Raw genomic sequence first — 14385 nt, 5'->3', positions numbered from 1 at the left:
AATCGAGCGAGCGAGCGATCGATCAATTACAAGCTCGCTGCGCCCTGTGATATAACATCACCCAAGTGACACTTGATTGTAAAAATAACATCAACCAAGTGACACTTGATTGTAAACATCAACCAAGTGACACTTGATTTCCTGTCCTTCCAGCAACCATCCAACTACTAGCCATAGACAACAACAACCAACTATATGTCTATCAGTGGGCAGCTGCCAGTAAATTTGAGCTATCCTTCACAATAGAGATTCCAGGTGTTAAGTCTGCACACAGTTTCAGTATTGGGGACAGTCTATTTGTAGCAGCTGCAGCACACATAGAATCATCTATGTTGCCCCAGACTATGTCAAAGATCATGAAAGCTGTCATCAAAGGTGAGTGCGATCATTGTATGCCATGAGATACCATTCATCATTGATATTTCTTATTTTTCAAGTTTTGGATTATTCTAATTGCTAGACCCTCAGGCAGCAAGTTGGAGAGCAACTACAGGTTGCATAACTTCAAAGGGGCTGTCGAGGGCTTGCCTTCACACCAGAAGTACTGTATTACTCAGCTTTTGCTGGGCAAACTTCCTAGCACAGATTGGAGGTCTTATTACAAGACTAGTTTAGGATGGATTTACACAAACAAGGTACACAGTTGTGGTATTGCTACAGATGTTTGATTATTCAATGTGAAGTTTGAGTTTCAATTTTGTATTTTCACATTTAAGTCTATTCTTGCTAACATCAGAAGTAAGGATTTTGGCCTGGACTTTACAAGCACAAATGCACTGAGGTTTAGTAGTGGTAAAGTGTCATGGTAAAGTGTTTGTCTGTATGTATGTGTGTAATAAACAACAGAGTAAAAAAAAACTGCAACACTGATCGCCATTCATTTGGCATGTTGGTTGGGATGTGATATTTTATAATAGCAATATGCAAATCAGGTCTAACGAGTGATTTGGTGATAAAGTCAAGTAGTTCCGTTTCATTGACTGCAACCCTATTGGTAGTAACAGTGGGCATATTAATATGACATACACCAGTTGTGCAGCTTGTCAATTTCCAAATTATCAAATATTGTTTTACTTTTCTCATTTTTCTCTTTCAGGTGATAGGTCAAAGTTGGACTTCCTAGATGAAAACAGTGCAATCTATCCATAACGAAAATCCATATTTTATATTTCAAACAATATTTTATTTTAAGACAACAATTATATTTCCTTACCAACTTCTTGTTACTTTTAATTTAACGAGCATAACAAGTGAAGGTGCAGCAGAAAACACTGCAAGCACAAGTGTAAATAACCCAAGGCATATGGGGTTCTGTTATGTTTATCTGAAATGGTAAATTTCCATAAAATCATACAGCGCGATTACGTGTGTAGCAAATGATTTCCTCATTTGCATGCAGGTATGCAATAATGTTTTCGGTATTGCACTGTAGTGAAAATATCACTAGTATGGTACATATGTAATAATAACATTATAACAAGTTCAGTGAGACTAGCCACAAATGTTTTATGTTTAGGTAAACAAAATAAAGAAAGCAGAGATTGGCCACTCACTGTGGAAGTGTTTCATTGTCTGACAATAAGCATCATTATTATGCAGTTTTTGAGTTTTATAGAAGCAATTAATATCATTGGTAGCTTGACCCAAATGTATAGAGTTTAAGACAATACTGTGATCACCACTCCTACCAAGATTGGGGGACTGGAAATGATGCACCATGTTTGCTTGTTTCTCAATGCTCAACAACCACTAAACTTTCAGTTACAAGGATAAGTAATTCTTCACATGTGACAAAATAATGCCCACCCCACTAACAAAACATTCAGATATTATTGACTATGCCCCTCAAACTTTGGCAATACTTCTGGCACATACAAGGCTTATAATTTATCACAATCACAAAAGAACCAGTGTTTCGTATGAAAACTTTGGGTAATTCCCTAGGGTCAAAATATGAAGTTCAAAAGAGAATGAAATGGAGAGTTTGCCAAGGATGCTTTGTCACTAATTGATCACTTTTGGAGATTACACACAGACACACTCGCAGATGTGTTTACTAATGATAACAACAAAGATTGTTTATTTCAAAAAGATTTTCTTTTTAAAATGTAGAATAAGTGCTACATCAGTGTATAACTAACTGCATAGAATTAGCATGATAAAATACGAAGAAAATGACCAAAAGCTATATTTACAATAAAAGAGAGATCAGGAATTGTGTTATAATAGTCAATCGATTGGACTGTATAGATAAACTTGAACACATATATAAATTCAATTTGTAAATTAACTTATTCTAATATATACTGGCATCAATAATTTAAATATCTCTGTCCTTACAGCCTGAGAATGATGTCCAGTGTGGTTTGAATCACAATGACAGCAATAAATAGCTTGACTGTATCAACTTGAGATGTCACTTCCCCTGGAAAAGAAAGTAATAAAGGATTGGGAATTACTTCAGGAGATGTGGTGCAAAATAAATTAATAAAAATAAAAAAAATGTGAAAGGATCCCCCAAAACACAAAGTGGTATGCCAAATTAAATTAACACATATCAGTGTTCTCCCGAGAATGTTTTCACAAGAGGGTTCAGAAATTGTAACAGCTGTAGTTGTCTGGTGGAGACTAGGGGAAGGGAGAAGCTTGCATGGATCTGTAGGCTGTCTTGATATCATTAAAGCATAAAATGAAATGGTTTGAGTATGAGCTTCATTACATTAAGAGGGTGCTTTGAAATCACATGGCTATGGTGCACTTGTTACTTTATTCTGGGAGATCATTGCTAAACTATGACCGATTTTGGCGAAAAAATGAGAATGCAGAACGAATGAACATTTTTTCACAAGTATAGCTAAGGAGAAGGTCACACACTAGAGAGGTTTAGATACAAATTAGAAAGTGTACGGGAGTATTATCGTGCATGTGTATACATAATGACATGTACAAAGCTGTGATTAGTTACACATTCAGAACACAAACATGAAAGACAGTGGAATGTGCACACGCGCATTGACATCTTCTGTCCAAAAGGCCAAATGCATGACTTTGTTTTCCAAACATGTCAGTACTTGTCAGTATTTTTGCCTTTTTTCCTGCAACTACTCAAATGAAAAACTGAACGATCAGTTTACAGTTATGTTTCCGAACTCTGATATAAAAGATATGACATTTAATAGCCGAAAAACTTAACACATGTAGACCGCCATTTTGACGTAGCAACATCTGCTACGTGTAGAATGCGTAGGTTGCCTTCGAATCACATTACGGTGATGCTATGCGTATAGAACACGCATCCTAGATCAAAATGGACACACTTCACAGGTGTTAAAAACTGTAAATCAACTCGTACCTGCTCCTCCTGTAACTTTGTTATCAGAATCAGGAGATCTGGTAGGCTCTGATGAGGTACTGCCATACTCTGCATAATACAAAGCATCTGACTGATCTGATGACAATGCTGCCCTCTGTTCTTCAGTGACAGCTTCTGCTTGTTGCTGGTCAAATGATCTCAATAAGTAGACGCTGAAAGCATTCTGATGGAGGAACCATAAACAAACTTTCAAACACTTGTACTTCATTGTATATTTTGAAATAAATATGGATACATGTAATTACAACGTGTCAAGGTAATGGTTTACAACAGAGTAGGGGGGTAGCTGGGAATACATGCCAAGTCTTTGATTATGAAGTCTGTCCTTCATGTGATTATATCATGCACATACAGGCTAGGTTGGAAAAAAAATATGGAATTTATACCCTGGTCGTTCTACGTCACAATATTTAAAATTGCCATTATTTTTTCATTGATGTTACTGGCACTGGTATGATTATGTTATTCTCCAATATTTTTCTTCATTCAGGCAGAAAATACTTGTGACTTAAGGGTTGTCAGCTGAATGAAGAAAAATAGTGGGGAATACCCCCCCCCCACCCCACATCTAATTATCTTTTAGCAACTATTTCTATTTTGTGATATTTTGACATAGAGTATGTATTATACAATGTACATCTACATTATACTAAGATGTAGAATTCATAAAGGTCCACTTGAAAAGGTCTATTTTAACAATTACGAAAAACACTGAAAATGACTAATTTTTTCTGAGATTTGGTGAACAAATGATAAGTAAACGAGTGTTTATCAAAAGTGAGCATTACTGTACAAGATTTAATAATAACATTATTTATAACACAAATTACACTAAAAGTTATTAATATTTCTGCTATTAAAGGAAATGTCTTCAAATTTTAAAGTTTCTGGAGAACTTGAAATATCTTTTCATCATGTTACTGAAAATCAGTTTTCTAAATTAACAATGTATGGTAAAGGTATTACATTTCCAAATTTTTCCAAAAATCTGCTTAAATGTCATCAAAATTCCAACGATAACTTCATTGCCTACTGAGTACCTGTCAACCAAGTTTCAGGATTGTGGGAAAAGGATGCCATCATGTGGTCAAACTATGAAAACGTTTGTTTTTATAAAATTTATTGTAATATAATAAAAAAATCCAGGAAACTTCATGCATAGTTCCATTTCTACTATTCACTACACCTCTCTATACCACCCCAGATCATGTAATTGATTTGGGGTTGACAGTCTCGTCCTTGAGGAATTCAAATAAATCATACTCACAGCAAATGTCTCTGGGTCTATAAGACTCACAGCATGTGGTTTGACACCAGCAAGAGTTATGTTACTTAGACTACCTAGTTCTGATGCTGTGAAACCAGCTGAATATAAACAGGACAAAAAGAAAATACAATATCATAACAACTGAACTGTCCAAGATCTGCTTTATGACAGACTCAGTCTTAGATTCATTGTTGTTTGCACTCCACATCACTGTTTCATAAAAATATGTTTAATACAAAATTTATAATATCTAAGTGACAATTGAATAATTCGATAATAGGATTTGTTGATTTCCAATTTACCACACAATTGGCAAGATTTCGAAATGTATATATGTACATAAATCTGAGAGATGAAAACATATTTTGCCTGAGATACTTTAAAAAAAAATTTACTATTCATGCTAAACTTAAAAGCATATGCCGTCATGTCAGTGCAGTAAGGTCGTAGCTGTTGTACAATTGTATTGCAGATACAACCATACTGCACTGACACGACGATGCCTCTTACAGTGTTCAACATGTTTAAAATGTACCAACACAAATTCCTGTACGACACATATCAGACACAGAGTATGTGAAACTTTACTGATCATTTGGTGTGAGAGATGAATCATCACTGCTTTATCAACAACTGATTTGAAATTGAACAGTATGGCATTTGAGTAACTGGATTATAGATGCATTGTTAATCATTATACATCACTGGAACTAAAGCACCATTATCATAATAGTAAATCTTACCAATAACTGAGCCAATTTCTGCAAAGACCTCAGGTTGCCAACTACTGATTTCTCCATATTCACTCACAGCATGTGACTTGAATGCAGTCCACCGAGTAGTGTCGCAGTTCAATAACTCACCAACACTAGCTGCAGCTTCACTGTTGTAAAGAATACAAATATAAAACTTTCATTTTCAATTGTAAGCATTTTCAGTAACTTTTCTTATTGTAGTATAGTATAAAGATCATTGCAATAGTTAGTGTGCTCTCTGAGGATGCACCACTGGTGCATGACAATTTGTCACAGATCAAACTTTTCCTTGGCCCTATCCCTTACTATGTCATAACTCTCAATAAAAACCTAGTTTATTAACTTTATATCATTTTGACTTAAATAAAAAAAATTGTTTTTCACCTGGAGGCCCATTGACTATAACCATCTTGTATCATCAATGGTTAGTGATTCTGATGTTCTTCACCTAACTCCCTTTGAAGACTCGCTATATCATTGTGAACTATTTAGCATCCCCCTCCTCCCGCATGGCATACAACACAGTGAATTTGATCGGTAACAACAGTCCAAAGTGATTTGTTATATATAGCAATTTATAGTCCTTTTAATACATGATTGTATATGAAGTGATGATATCTCCAATGTGGCCAGTAAATGAGAACCTTTCTGAATGGTCATAAGTTGCTGGATAATTGCATGGAGGTGTGTTACAATCATGAAAGAGACCGGAACCAAAAAAAAATAAAAATAGAGAAGGTACATATCATTACAAAAAGTACTGCATGTGTATTCAAAAACTTGACTTATTCTCTTTGGTTTTTTTAAAAAACATTTTTGAAATTTGCAGCCATCTTTACCCCACCACAGAAAAAGTTATAAGGTAGACCGAAATAATAAAACAAAGTTTTACATACCCATAACTACTACTTGGCAGTGATGAAATATGGGCAGCTGACATACCACAAACAAAGTTTGCTAATGCCACAAGAATTGCTCCATCAAATGAATCTGTTGAACCACCATTCAGGGCAAGATAACTTTCAAATGCTGCTGTTAGCTGTACGAAAAGAGACAATGTTAATCACAGATATACATTATAGTCTTCACAAATTTGAACATTCTGAAGACAAATTTCAAAACACAAGATACTTGAAATAAGTAAATCACCATCTATCATTTCTTGAAACTGCCACTATTTGGAACTAAGTAGACCAATATTTTGCCATTCATCATTAGGAGACTGTCTTCAACCCATTTAGTTTCTAATGTATGTTTTGAACAGTTTTTATTTCTGTATCTAATTTTTTTAAACCTGGCTTTTGTTTTTACCATCTCCATTCTTTATTCTAACCATTTCAAACTCTCTTTTCATCATTTTCTAGGTAGCATTTTTGTACAGCTCATTTTAGTTTATCCCTTTTCACATTTTCTGAGTTCACCATATTCCTTTTACCTCCCTGAGAAAGATCTCCTGTGAAGGGCCCAAACATTTGAAAGTTTTAGCAAATAAATTATCATGTATAACCAAACTTTGTTTCATTGTCCGACTCATTTGCAAAAGAATATATATCAAGAAAAGACTTTGGAATGAATGAACTAGGCATACTTTACCTGTTCTGGTGTCCAGTCATCATAGATAGCAATGCTATAGACTGCATCATTGTCAGTTAGATTCAGTTGCATTATCTCACTGACACTAAATCTGCTGGCAATCCTTCCTAATTGTTGTATTTCAGTAGGTATCATATCGTTTGCTGGTCCCCAACTCTAGAAACATAAAATAGTGGTTGCAAGAATTGTGACTACAGTACTACCTGGGGGTATATCAAGTATTAAACCTCATGCATGAGCTGTAACCGGGGTATTAGTTTTTTCAATCAGACAACCAACAATATATTCACTGAAAATTATCAAAATACCAATAATTAGATATTGTACATGTTAATTAGAGGTCTATGTTATCTGTAGATAGTAAAGTATTATCAAAATGTAATTCATTATGGTGTTGATTTTTGTGTGTACATCCAAAATCAATTTGATAAGATATATTGCACCATATATGTATTGCTACAAAAATTTTTATTACTCACAGATGATTCAATCCTGTTCAGGGTGTACGCTATTATGACTTAAGTCATTATACAAAACAGTTTCAAAATATGTGCCAGTTGTAGCAAGCACAGCTTTAAATTAATTGTACAGTAACTGGGACAGAAGACTCCCAGAACTGGTCAATGTGTGCACACATTAACATATTACTGGCCATGTTTTGCACAAGTTTACCACTGTGGGCACAAATCAAAGCATATGTTAGGTAGTAAATTGGTAAGAAACCAGAGTTGGAAACAGTAACCAAAGACAGGTTTTTTTTTTACATTTAGTGCTTACTTCCTTGGCTTTCTCAAGCAGTGCGTCTAGCTGTTCCCCACTAAAACTCTCTACTTGGCCTAAAGTTTCTGCACAATTGTCAAACTCTACAGTATCCATAGCAGTCAGTTCTTCAATAGTCCAGGCAACATTGCCTTCTCCAAGAATTTCAATCTCATCACAAGTAGGGGAGTACGTTGCTGTAATTTGTAAAAAGTAGTCATTAGTCAGTCACAAAAGTAACTTTTATTTCCTTAGAATACCACACTAGTGGATAGGACACACACCATGGCACTGAGGGTGCTGGGCAGTGCATGCAAGACTTGATTTCAAAATAGTACTATGTAATGTAAGCCAACTTTCTTTTCACATTTCCCCACTTGATTTTCTAAAAGTTAGACATTAAATTGTGTATATCAACATACAAAACACTGGTTTTCAAATCCTTGTGTTTTTCCTTTCAATTTGAAATGGATGTTTGTTTGAATATAGAGCCTTGGGTATAATGGGAAATTTGGTATAGTCGAACTTGTCATTCATTACATTTCAATTAAAGGTCAAACTTTTTGTAGCTGACAATGAAAATCATGGTCTTCCTTACCAAGAATTACAATAATGGAAAATCAAACGTCAATCAGCAAATTATGTAACACAGATACTAATGCACACTATAACTATTATCATTGCAACATGTTGATAAGAGCTATCAATGACCATTTATGTAATTACTCTCACAGTAGGGTGGCATTGCTGGAAGCAAGTTTTCCTTATGGCAGCACATTCAACCATATCCAGTGTTTACATATGATTATGTCCACAAGACCAAGGCATTGCTATGTATCACCCACTCGTGTAATCTACATCATGCAACAGCAATACTTTTAGTTTGTATCTATCTTAGTTTGCTGCTAGTTGATAGCATGTTGATTGAAAATATTCTCACTAGCCGAAGCCATTTCAGACATTTCATCCACCTACTACTATCAAAAGACACACACACCTCTTTTCTTCCTAGCAGGTGACTGACTCTGAGCATCTTCCACTAGTGCATGTTTAGCAGAGATAGCCACACTCCTGAATGCTTCAGCATCATCACCAGTTGTCTCATCTAATTCTTTCAATTCTCTGGCACATTCTTCTGTACTATCTCTAAACCCAGCAAACTCGGCCATGATCTCCTCTGCAACAACTGCAAACTCAGTCTATCAAAAAGTGAATAACAGATTTAGCATTTCATTTTGGTTTTTATCATTCTTTGCCAGGCACATGTATTTTTAAAACTGCCTATTGTGACATTAGACATATGATATATATGACAATTTTTATATGTTTACAATTCCTGTGTCATCTTTGGTAAATGTAGTAATCAAAATCATCATTGTATATTTTAAAGTATTAAATAATGCCAATGAAAGTGCGTGTCTAGACATACCTGATCAATGTTTGCAGTTTCATTGCCAAAGGTGGTCATCAAAGTTCCAACACTTACAATATCAGTACTCTGCCATGTACTAGTCTCTCTGCACAAAGTGAATCAAATAATTACAAAAGATTAGAATTTTGAAAGAAAATAAACAAATAAGAGGGTTCCGCCTGCAGTAATCTTTTGAACAGAACACAATACAACTCTGATCCTGATTCAAATGTGAATTTTGTACTCCTCCAGCAATACCTTGATATCAGTTTGATAAAAAAAATTAACTATGGAGAACTTTGGGAATAGTGCCTAGTTGTTAAATTGTAATGATACTCCATTGATGACCGTTATGATTCTTTTGTTTTTATGCTGATTATAAAGAGAGTTATGCTTAAATATCTGCTGCCCTCTATAGTTCCTTTATACCAGTGACTTTTGTTTTTAAAGTTATGTACATGTCCTTGCCATCAACAGTTTGAAGTGTTTTTATCTCTTTGTCAATGGTGCTTAAATGGCACTCTTGAAACTTTCCAACCCAAAGGAATGCAAACAACTGGTTTGCCTGTTCCACCATATAAGTATTACATATTTTAGAATGTAAAGTGTATTTTTTTGTTTCTTGGCTTAACCCCTATAGAGACATGGAAAATGAAGTAATATGGCAGTCAACTGAATAAAATTAACCAAAGATCAGTCCACGTAAATATAGACTTACCCTAGATTATTTTCTATATGTTGCCTGGCAGTGTCTCTCTGTTCTGTGGACAAGCAACATGTCTGCATATCATATAACACATTGCTGAAAGCATCACTGGTCAATCTCTCTAGATCTGTAGGCTGTAGGTCACACATCATACAACCCAACACATCCATGTCCTCACTGTCAATCTCAGTGTCAACTGTGTCCTTCCCCTAATAAAGAAATCACCGGGGATTCAGGATGAGCATTTAGTTTCAGTGAGATGAGATACCAAGTTCAGCATGCACTTGCCACTACTACTATTGGACTTGGTAGAGTGTACATGTTACATTCAAATACCTAATTTTACAGTGACCACACAACGAAACACTTTCACAGTGAGAGGTCAATCTCTGCTATCTTTGTTGTGTCTATCTTAACAAATTTTGTAGCCAGCATCACTGAACTTAAAGTCTCATCTCATTGAAACTGCACGCTCATCCTGAATCCTCCATACAGACTCAGTTTGACACATACATGAATCTTGAAAATCAGCTACATTAGCATAGCAAACATAACTTTCAAATGTCCTTCCATCAAATATTACTACTTATCAAACACTGATACATGTAACAGACTGTACTGTAATAATTGATATGGAAATACAGGAGATTAGTGGTCCTATGACAATCTATTAAAAACACATACCTGCCTGAGTCAGTGCATGTTTAGACATACACCACAAATGTATATTACAGATTTAGATGAAACATTGCACCAACAATAAATTATTTCTTTATATTCCCCACTAGTCTAATTTCATGCCTACCCTATCCAGCAACACCTGACTTGCTAACTTCCTTCTTTTCTCTGCTTTTACATCATCTAACTTCTCCTGACCTATACTGGTATAAGCTATCTCTCTCTCTTCAGCTGGTATGTTTGATATCTCTTCTAACCTGTACATCAAAATAATTTTGGTCATTTGAAAAAATACTCACAATCTGGCTATAACTAAATAAGTACTTCTCTTAAGACTTATGCTCATTTATGCTCACATAGGCATGATAAATCCTCCTAACTTGAAGAATCGGGACTTGATGTCCACAAGCGACCAGTACTGACGCCTGATTTAGACAACCTACAAGAGGTCTCAACCTGAAACTCTATCTCCTGAAATTTAAGTTCAAAGTACATGAACAAGGGTCCTAAACTTTTCCCCTCCTTTGTGTAACAAATCCTCCCACCTTTGGTTGGAACAAGGAGATCTAGTCTGAGGTAGGGATATCTGCACATAAAAAAATTGACTATGACTATCGATATTATTATTTCGCTAATACTTTCTAACTTTCTTTTTCTACTTTACTGCAGGATATCAAGATTAATATTTCTGACTTTATTCCTAACTAATAATAATATTACTCCAAAAATCTTACAACAGTAATTTGTTGAAATTTTTGTGTATGTTATGAAATATGAAGTGGAACACAAAACCTAGTGACCCACTGTATACAATGCATTCTCTAAATATGAAAAACAACGGAGTGATTATATGTGTGTATGTGTGTGTCTGTGTGTGTGTGTGTGTGTGTGTGTGGATGTATGTATATACCGGTATATTATATACTCACGAGAATTTCTTCAGTAACTGACCAGTCAGAAGCACAACATCACTATCTGTGAAAGTAGCTGTAAAGTTCTGATTGTCCTTTGTCATTGATCTGCGAATTTTATCTGCCAAACAAGACAGCTGTTTGATAAAAAAAAGGAATGTAAATGTCAATGGATAACAAAATAAAGTGTTAAATAAATGTATAAATGCACTACTCCCAATTTCAAATGGTGATTCTAGGACAATGAGAATGCATTTGTCAGTCTATCTCTGCAGTGCATTTTCTTTATTTTATTTTCATAATACTTGTCAAATCAAATCAGACTTTGTATACACAGCTTACTGGTTGTAAGTAAGCTTGGCTATTGCAACCTTTCATGCTATACAATGCATATAAATGTAACAATATAGACAAGTAATGACAGTTGATGGCCTGGCCCCCACTGTGGTTTGGTTTCGAGTTTGGTTTACTTAAATTTGCCACACTGTAAGCAAGGAGAGAGTCATTCTATTTGACTTTACAGAACAGCAGCAGTTTTCTGTGGATATTCTGGTTTCCTCCTGCATTAACAATTAACACTGGACCCATGATGAATGGCACTCACTAGATTTCTTGGGTGACAAACACTGAGAACTATGTAGTATAGTCAAAATAATTATTATTCAATAAATAAAATAATGTTATAAAATCACTGATAGAATAACTTTACTTTTAGTATCTCAAAAGGTAACATCCTACTTTTTAAGTCTGGCAACACTTATTGTGTGGGGGAGGAGGGGGAGTGAGGGATGCAGGCTGTCCCTACCTGTCTATCTGTCCAACCTGACTGCTTCATCATAGAACTGGCTATAGATAAAATACTGTCATCGAACAATCCATCAATGTCCTTACAAGTCATGCCCAATGCAAGAGTTCCCATAAAACTAAAGACAACATCAGGACCAAAAAATTAAAAAAAAAAGTCATGACTCAAAGAATGTCTTTATGAGTATCTTGATTTTGTGTCACTGAGACGTATTAGTGACACTGAACATACATCCAAGTACATTAATGGTATGTTTAATACTGTATTGCAAAACTATAAATTGCATTGAAGGAACACAATTAGTTTCGCTTAAATTACAGAACATTGCTGATTACTGTTCACTGGCTGTTTGATTTAACCATGCAGAAACCAATAAGAAACTGTGTGTGCCACACTTTCAAGATAACTTGATTGCAATTTCATGCTTCATTTAGTGTGAACAAAATCAACCAATTAAACGTACTGCAATTAGGCACAGACATATGGGTGTCAAAAATTTGATATCTGCATTTGATGTGTACATGGTAGCACATTAGTTCATTTCATTTCTGGACAACATGTTGCAAGAAGCTGTATTCATTTAATCTTGCTATCTTAAAAGTACTATGTGCAGTTTCTGATTGGTTTCTGCGTGGTTTTATCAATTAGAGACAGTGAGTGGTAATATGAAAACTGCAGCATATTTGGTATGATAAATATTAAAAGTACTGGTCATTGAACTTTGATCAATTTAAAGACAGCACCATCCATTCCATGTAAGTGTGGAATATTTAACTCAAATAAAATTGTTTTCTCCTGAGGTTTTGCCAAAAACACCAATCCACAGTGTCCCAAATAGCAAAGCTAGCAGTAAATAAGTACAAACATGGCTGGAATCTTTCATTAATAGTTTCACACCTCAGCAAGTTTTGTTTTTTTAACTTAATAGCTCAACTCTTCTGTGTTTTGATAACTGAAATACTATTCTCACCTAATATCATCAGCAGATACTGTCTCAAGTCCTCCCTCATACATGTCTTTCTTGACCACCTCTCTAAACAACTTCATACTCTAAGAATAAAGAAATGCAATCAGTACTCTCAAAAGACATTCATTTGGTGGAAATATCACAATGTAACAAACAATTTGAAGAAAGGGAACACAAACTCAAAGCATCATGCTGAACTTCACCTGCATAACTTAACAATACAATTTTCCACATTTGCCATTTAAAAAGTTAAAATCCTAATGTTCTGAGCCAGTCAGTTAGTGTATTAAAAAATATGTGCATTTCTAAAGCTCTTTGCTATGTTATATATAAAAGAATCAATACAACTGATGAAACATAATGACAAGATTTTCTTTGCCTGATTTGATGATTCGGTGTCTGTATGTCTGGATCAATATTGTAATACACACTAACCAGTAAAGCTGGTTATGCAAACTACACATGTCCAACAAATACATTCATCTCATGAAATTCCTGACAAAACAAATTTCAAGTTATTTAAACCACTGTAATAGTCTATATCTACACCACAGCTGTATCAACAAATCCATTTTGGGGATATATCTTTTCCTTGTGATACCCTAGCTGTTTGGATAACTATTTCTGGGAATACTTGCTGGTGTTTAACATACCTGGCCCCGACTCCATGGAATTTTGCCAGCACCAGATACAGGAGGTTCATCTGAGTTTGTCATATTTCCTTCATCGTCAGTCATGTCCCATCCCATATTTGCCATGGACACATTCTCCAGTGACTTCAAAGGTATTTCTCTTGCTAGGCTCCCCATTTCAACTATCTTCTCAGCAACACCACCTTTACTGTGTTTCAGCTAAAAAAAAACCCAAAAACATTTAAAGTTCATGATATGCATGCCTGGATTTAGTGGTCGCCAAACACAAGTCATCTCGTCATCACTACATAGGCTGTCTCTACCAAGTCATTACCACTATGTTAAATTTATTTTATATTACATGATACTTGATTTCACTTGGGGAAAAATTCCTTCTGATTACAAACAAAGTATTATTTGAACATCCCTAGTAGGTTACTTGCTGGACTTTTGTAGGGTAGGACCCCAAGGCATGCACATGTGTGGATCGAACAACTGCCATGATTTACAATGACAAATTAGCCAAAG

At 35.1% G+C, this 14385-nt stretch overlaps 1 protein-coding gene across 1 annotated transcript in view; it reads right to left on the bottom strand.

Moving 5' to 3' along the window:
- Positions 1-2336: 2336 nt before the first annotated feature.
- Positions 2337-14385, bottom strand: part of LOC144435349 (uncharacterized) — a 180079-nt gene continuing 168030 nt past the window's right edge. The window contains exons 22-36 of the mRNA XM_078123945.1: positions 13879-14076; positions 13229-13308; positions 12259-12376; positions 11472-11590; positions 10670-10799; positions 9877-10073; positions 9177-9264; positions 8745-8946; positions 7766-7944; positions 6989-7144; positions 6292-6434; positions 5384-5523; positions 4641-4738; positions 3353-3536; positions 2337-2425 (exon numbers count right to left, since the gene is read on the bottom strand). Of these exons, the coding sequence (XP_077980071.1) occupies positions 2337-2425; positions 3353-3536; positions 4641-4738; positions 5384-5523; positions 6292-6434; positions 6989-7144; positions 7766-7944; positions 8745-8946; positions 9177-9264; positions 9877-10073; positions 10670-10799; positions 11472-11590; positions 12259-12376; positions 13229-13308; positions 13879-14076 (2121 nt within the window). The remainder of the gene's footprint in view (positions 2426-3352; positions 3537-4640; positions 4739-5383; positions 5524-6291; positions 6435-6988; positions 7145-7765; positions 7945-8744; positions 8947-9176; positions 9265-9876; positions 10074-10669; positions 10800-11471; positions 11591-12258; positions 12377-13228; positions 13309-13878; positions 14077-14385) is intronic.

Source organism: Glandiceps talaboti, chromosome 5 (genome assembly GCF_964340395.1).
Source record: "Glandiceps talaboti chromosome 5, keGlaTala1.1, whole genome shotgun sequence".
NCBI classification, from domain to species: Eukaryota; Metazoa; Hemichordata; class Enteropneusta; family Spengelidae; genus Glandiceps; species Glandiceps talaboti.
This window is presented reverse-complemented; position numbering and strand designations above follow the sequence as displayed.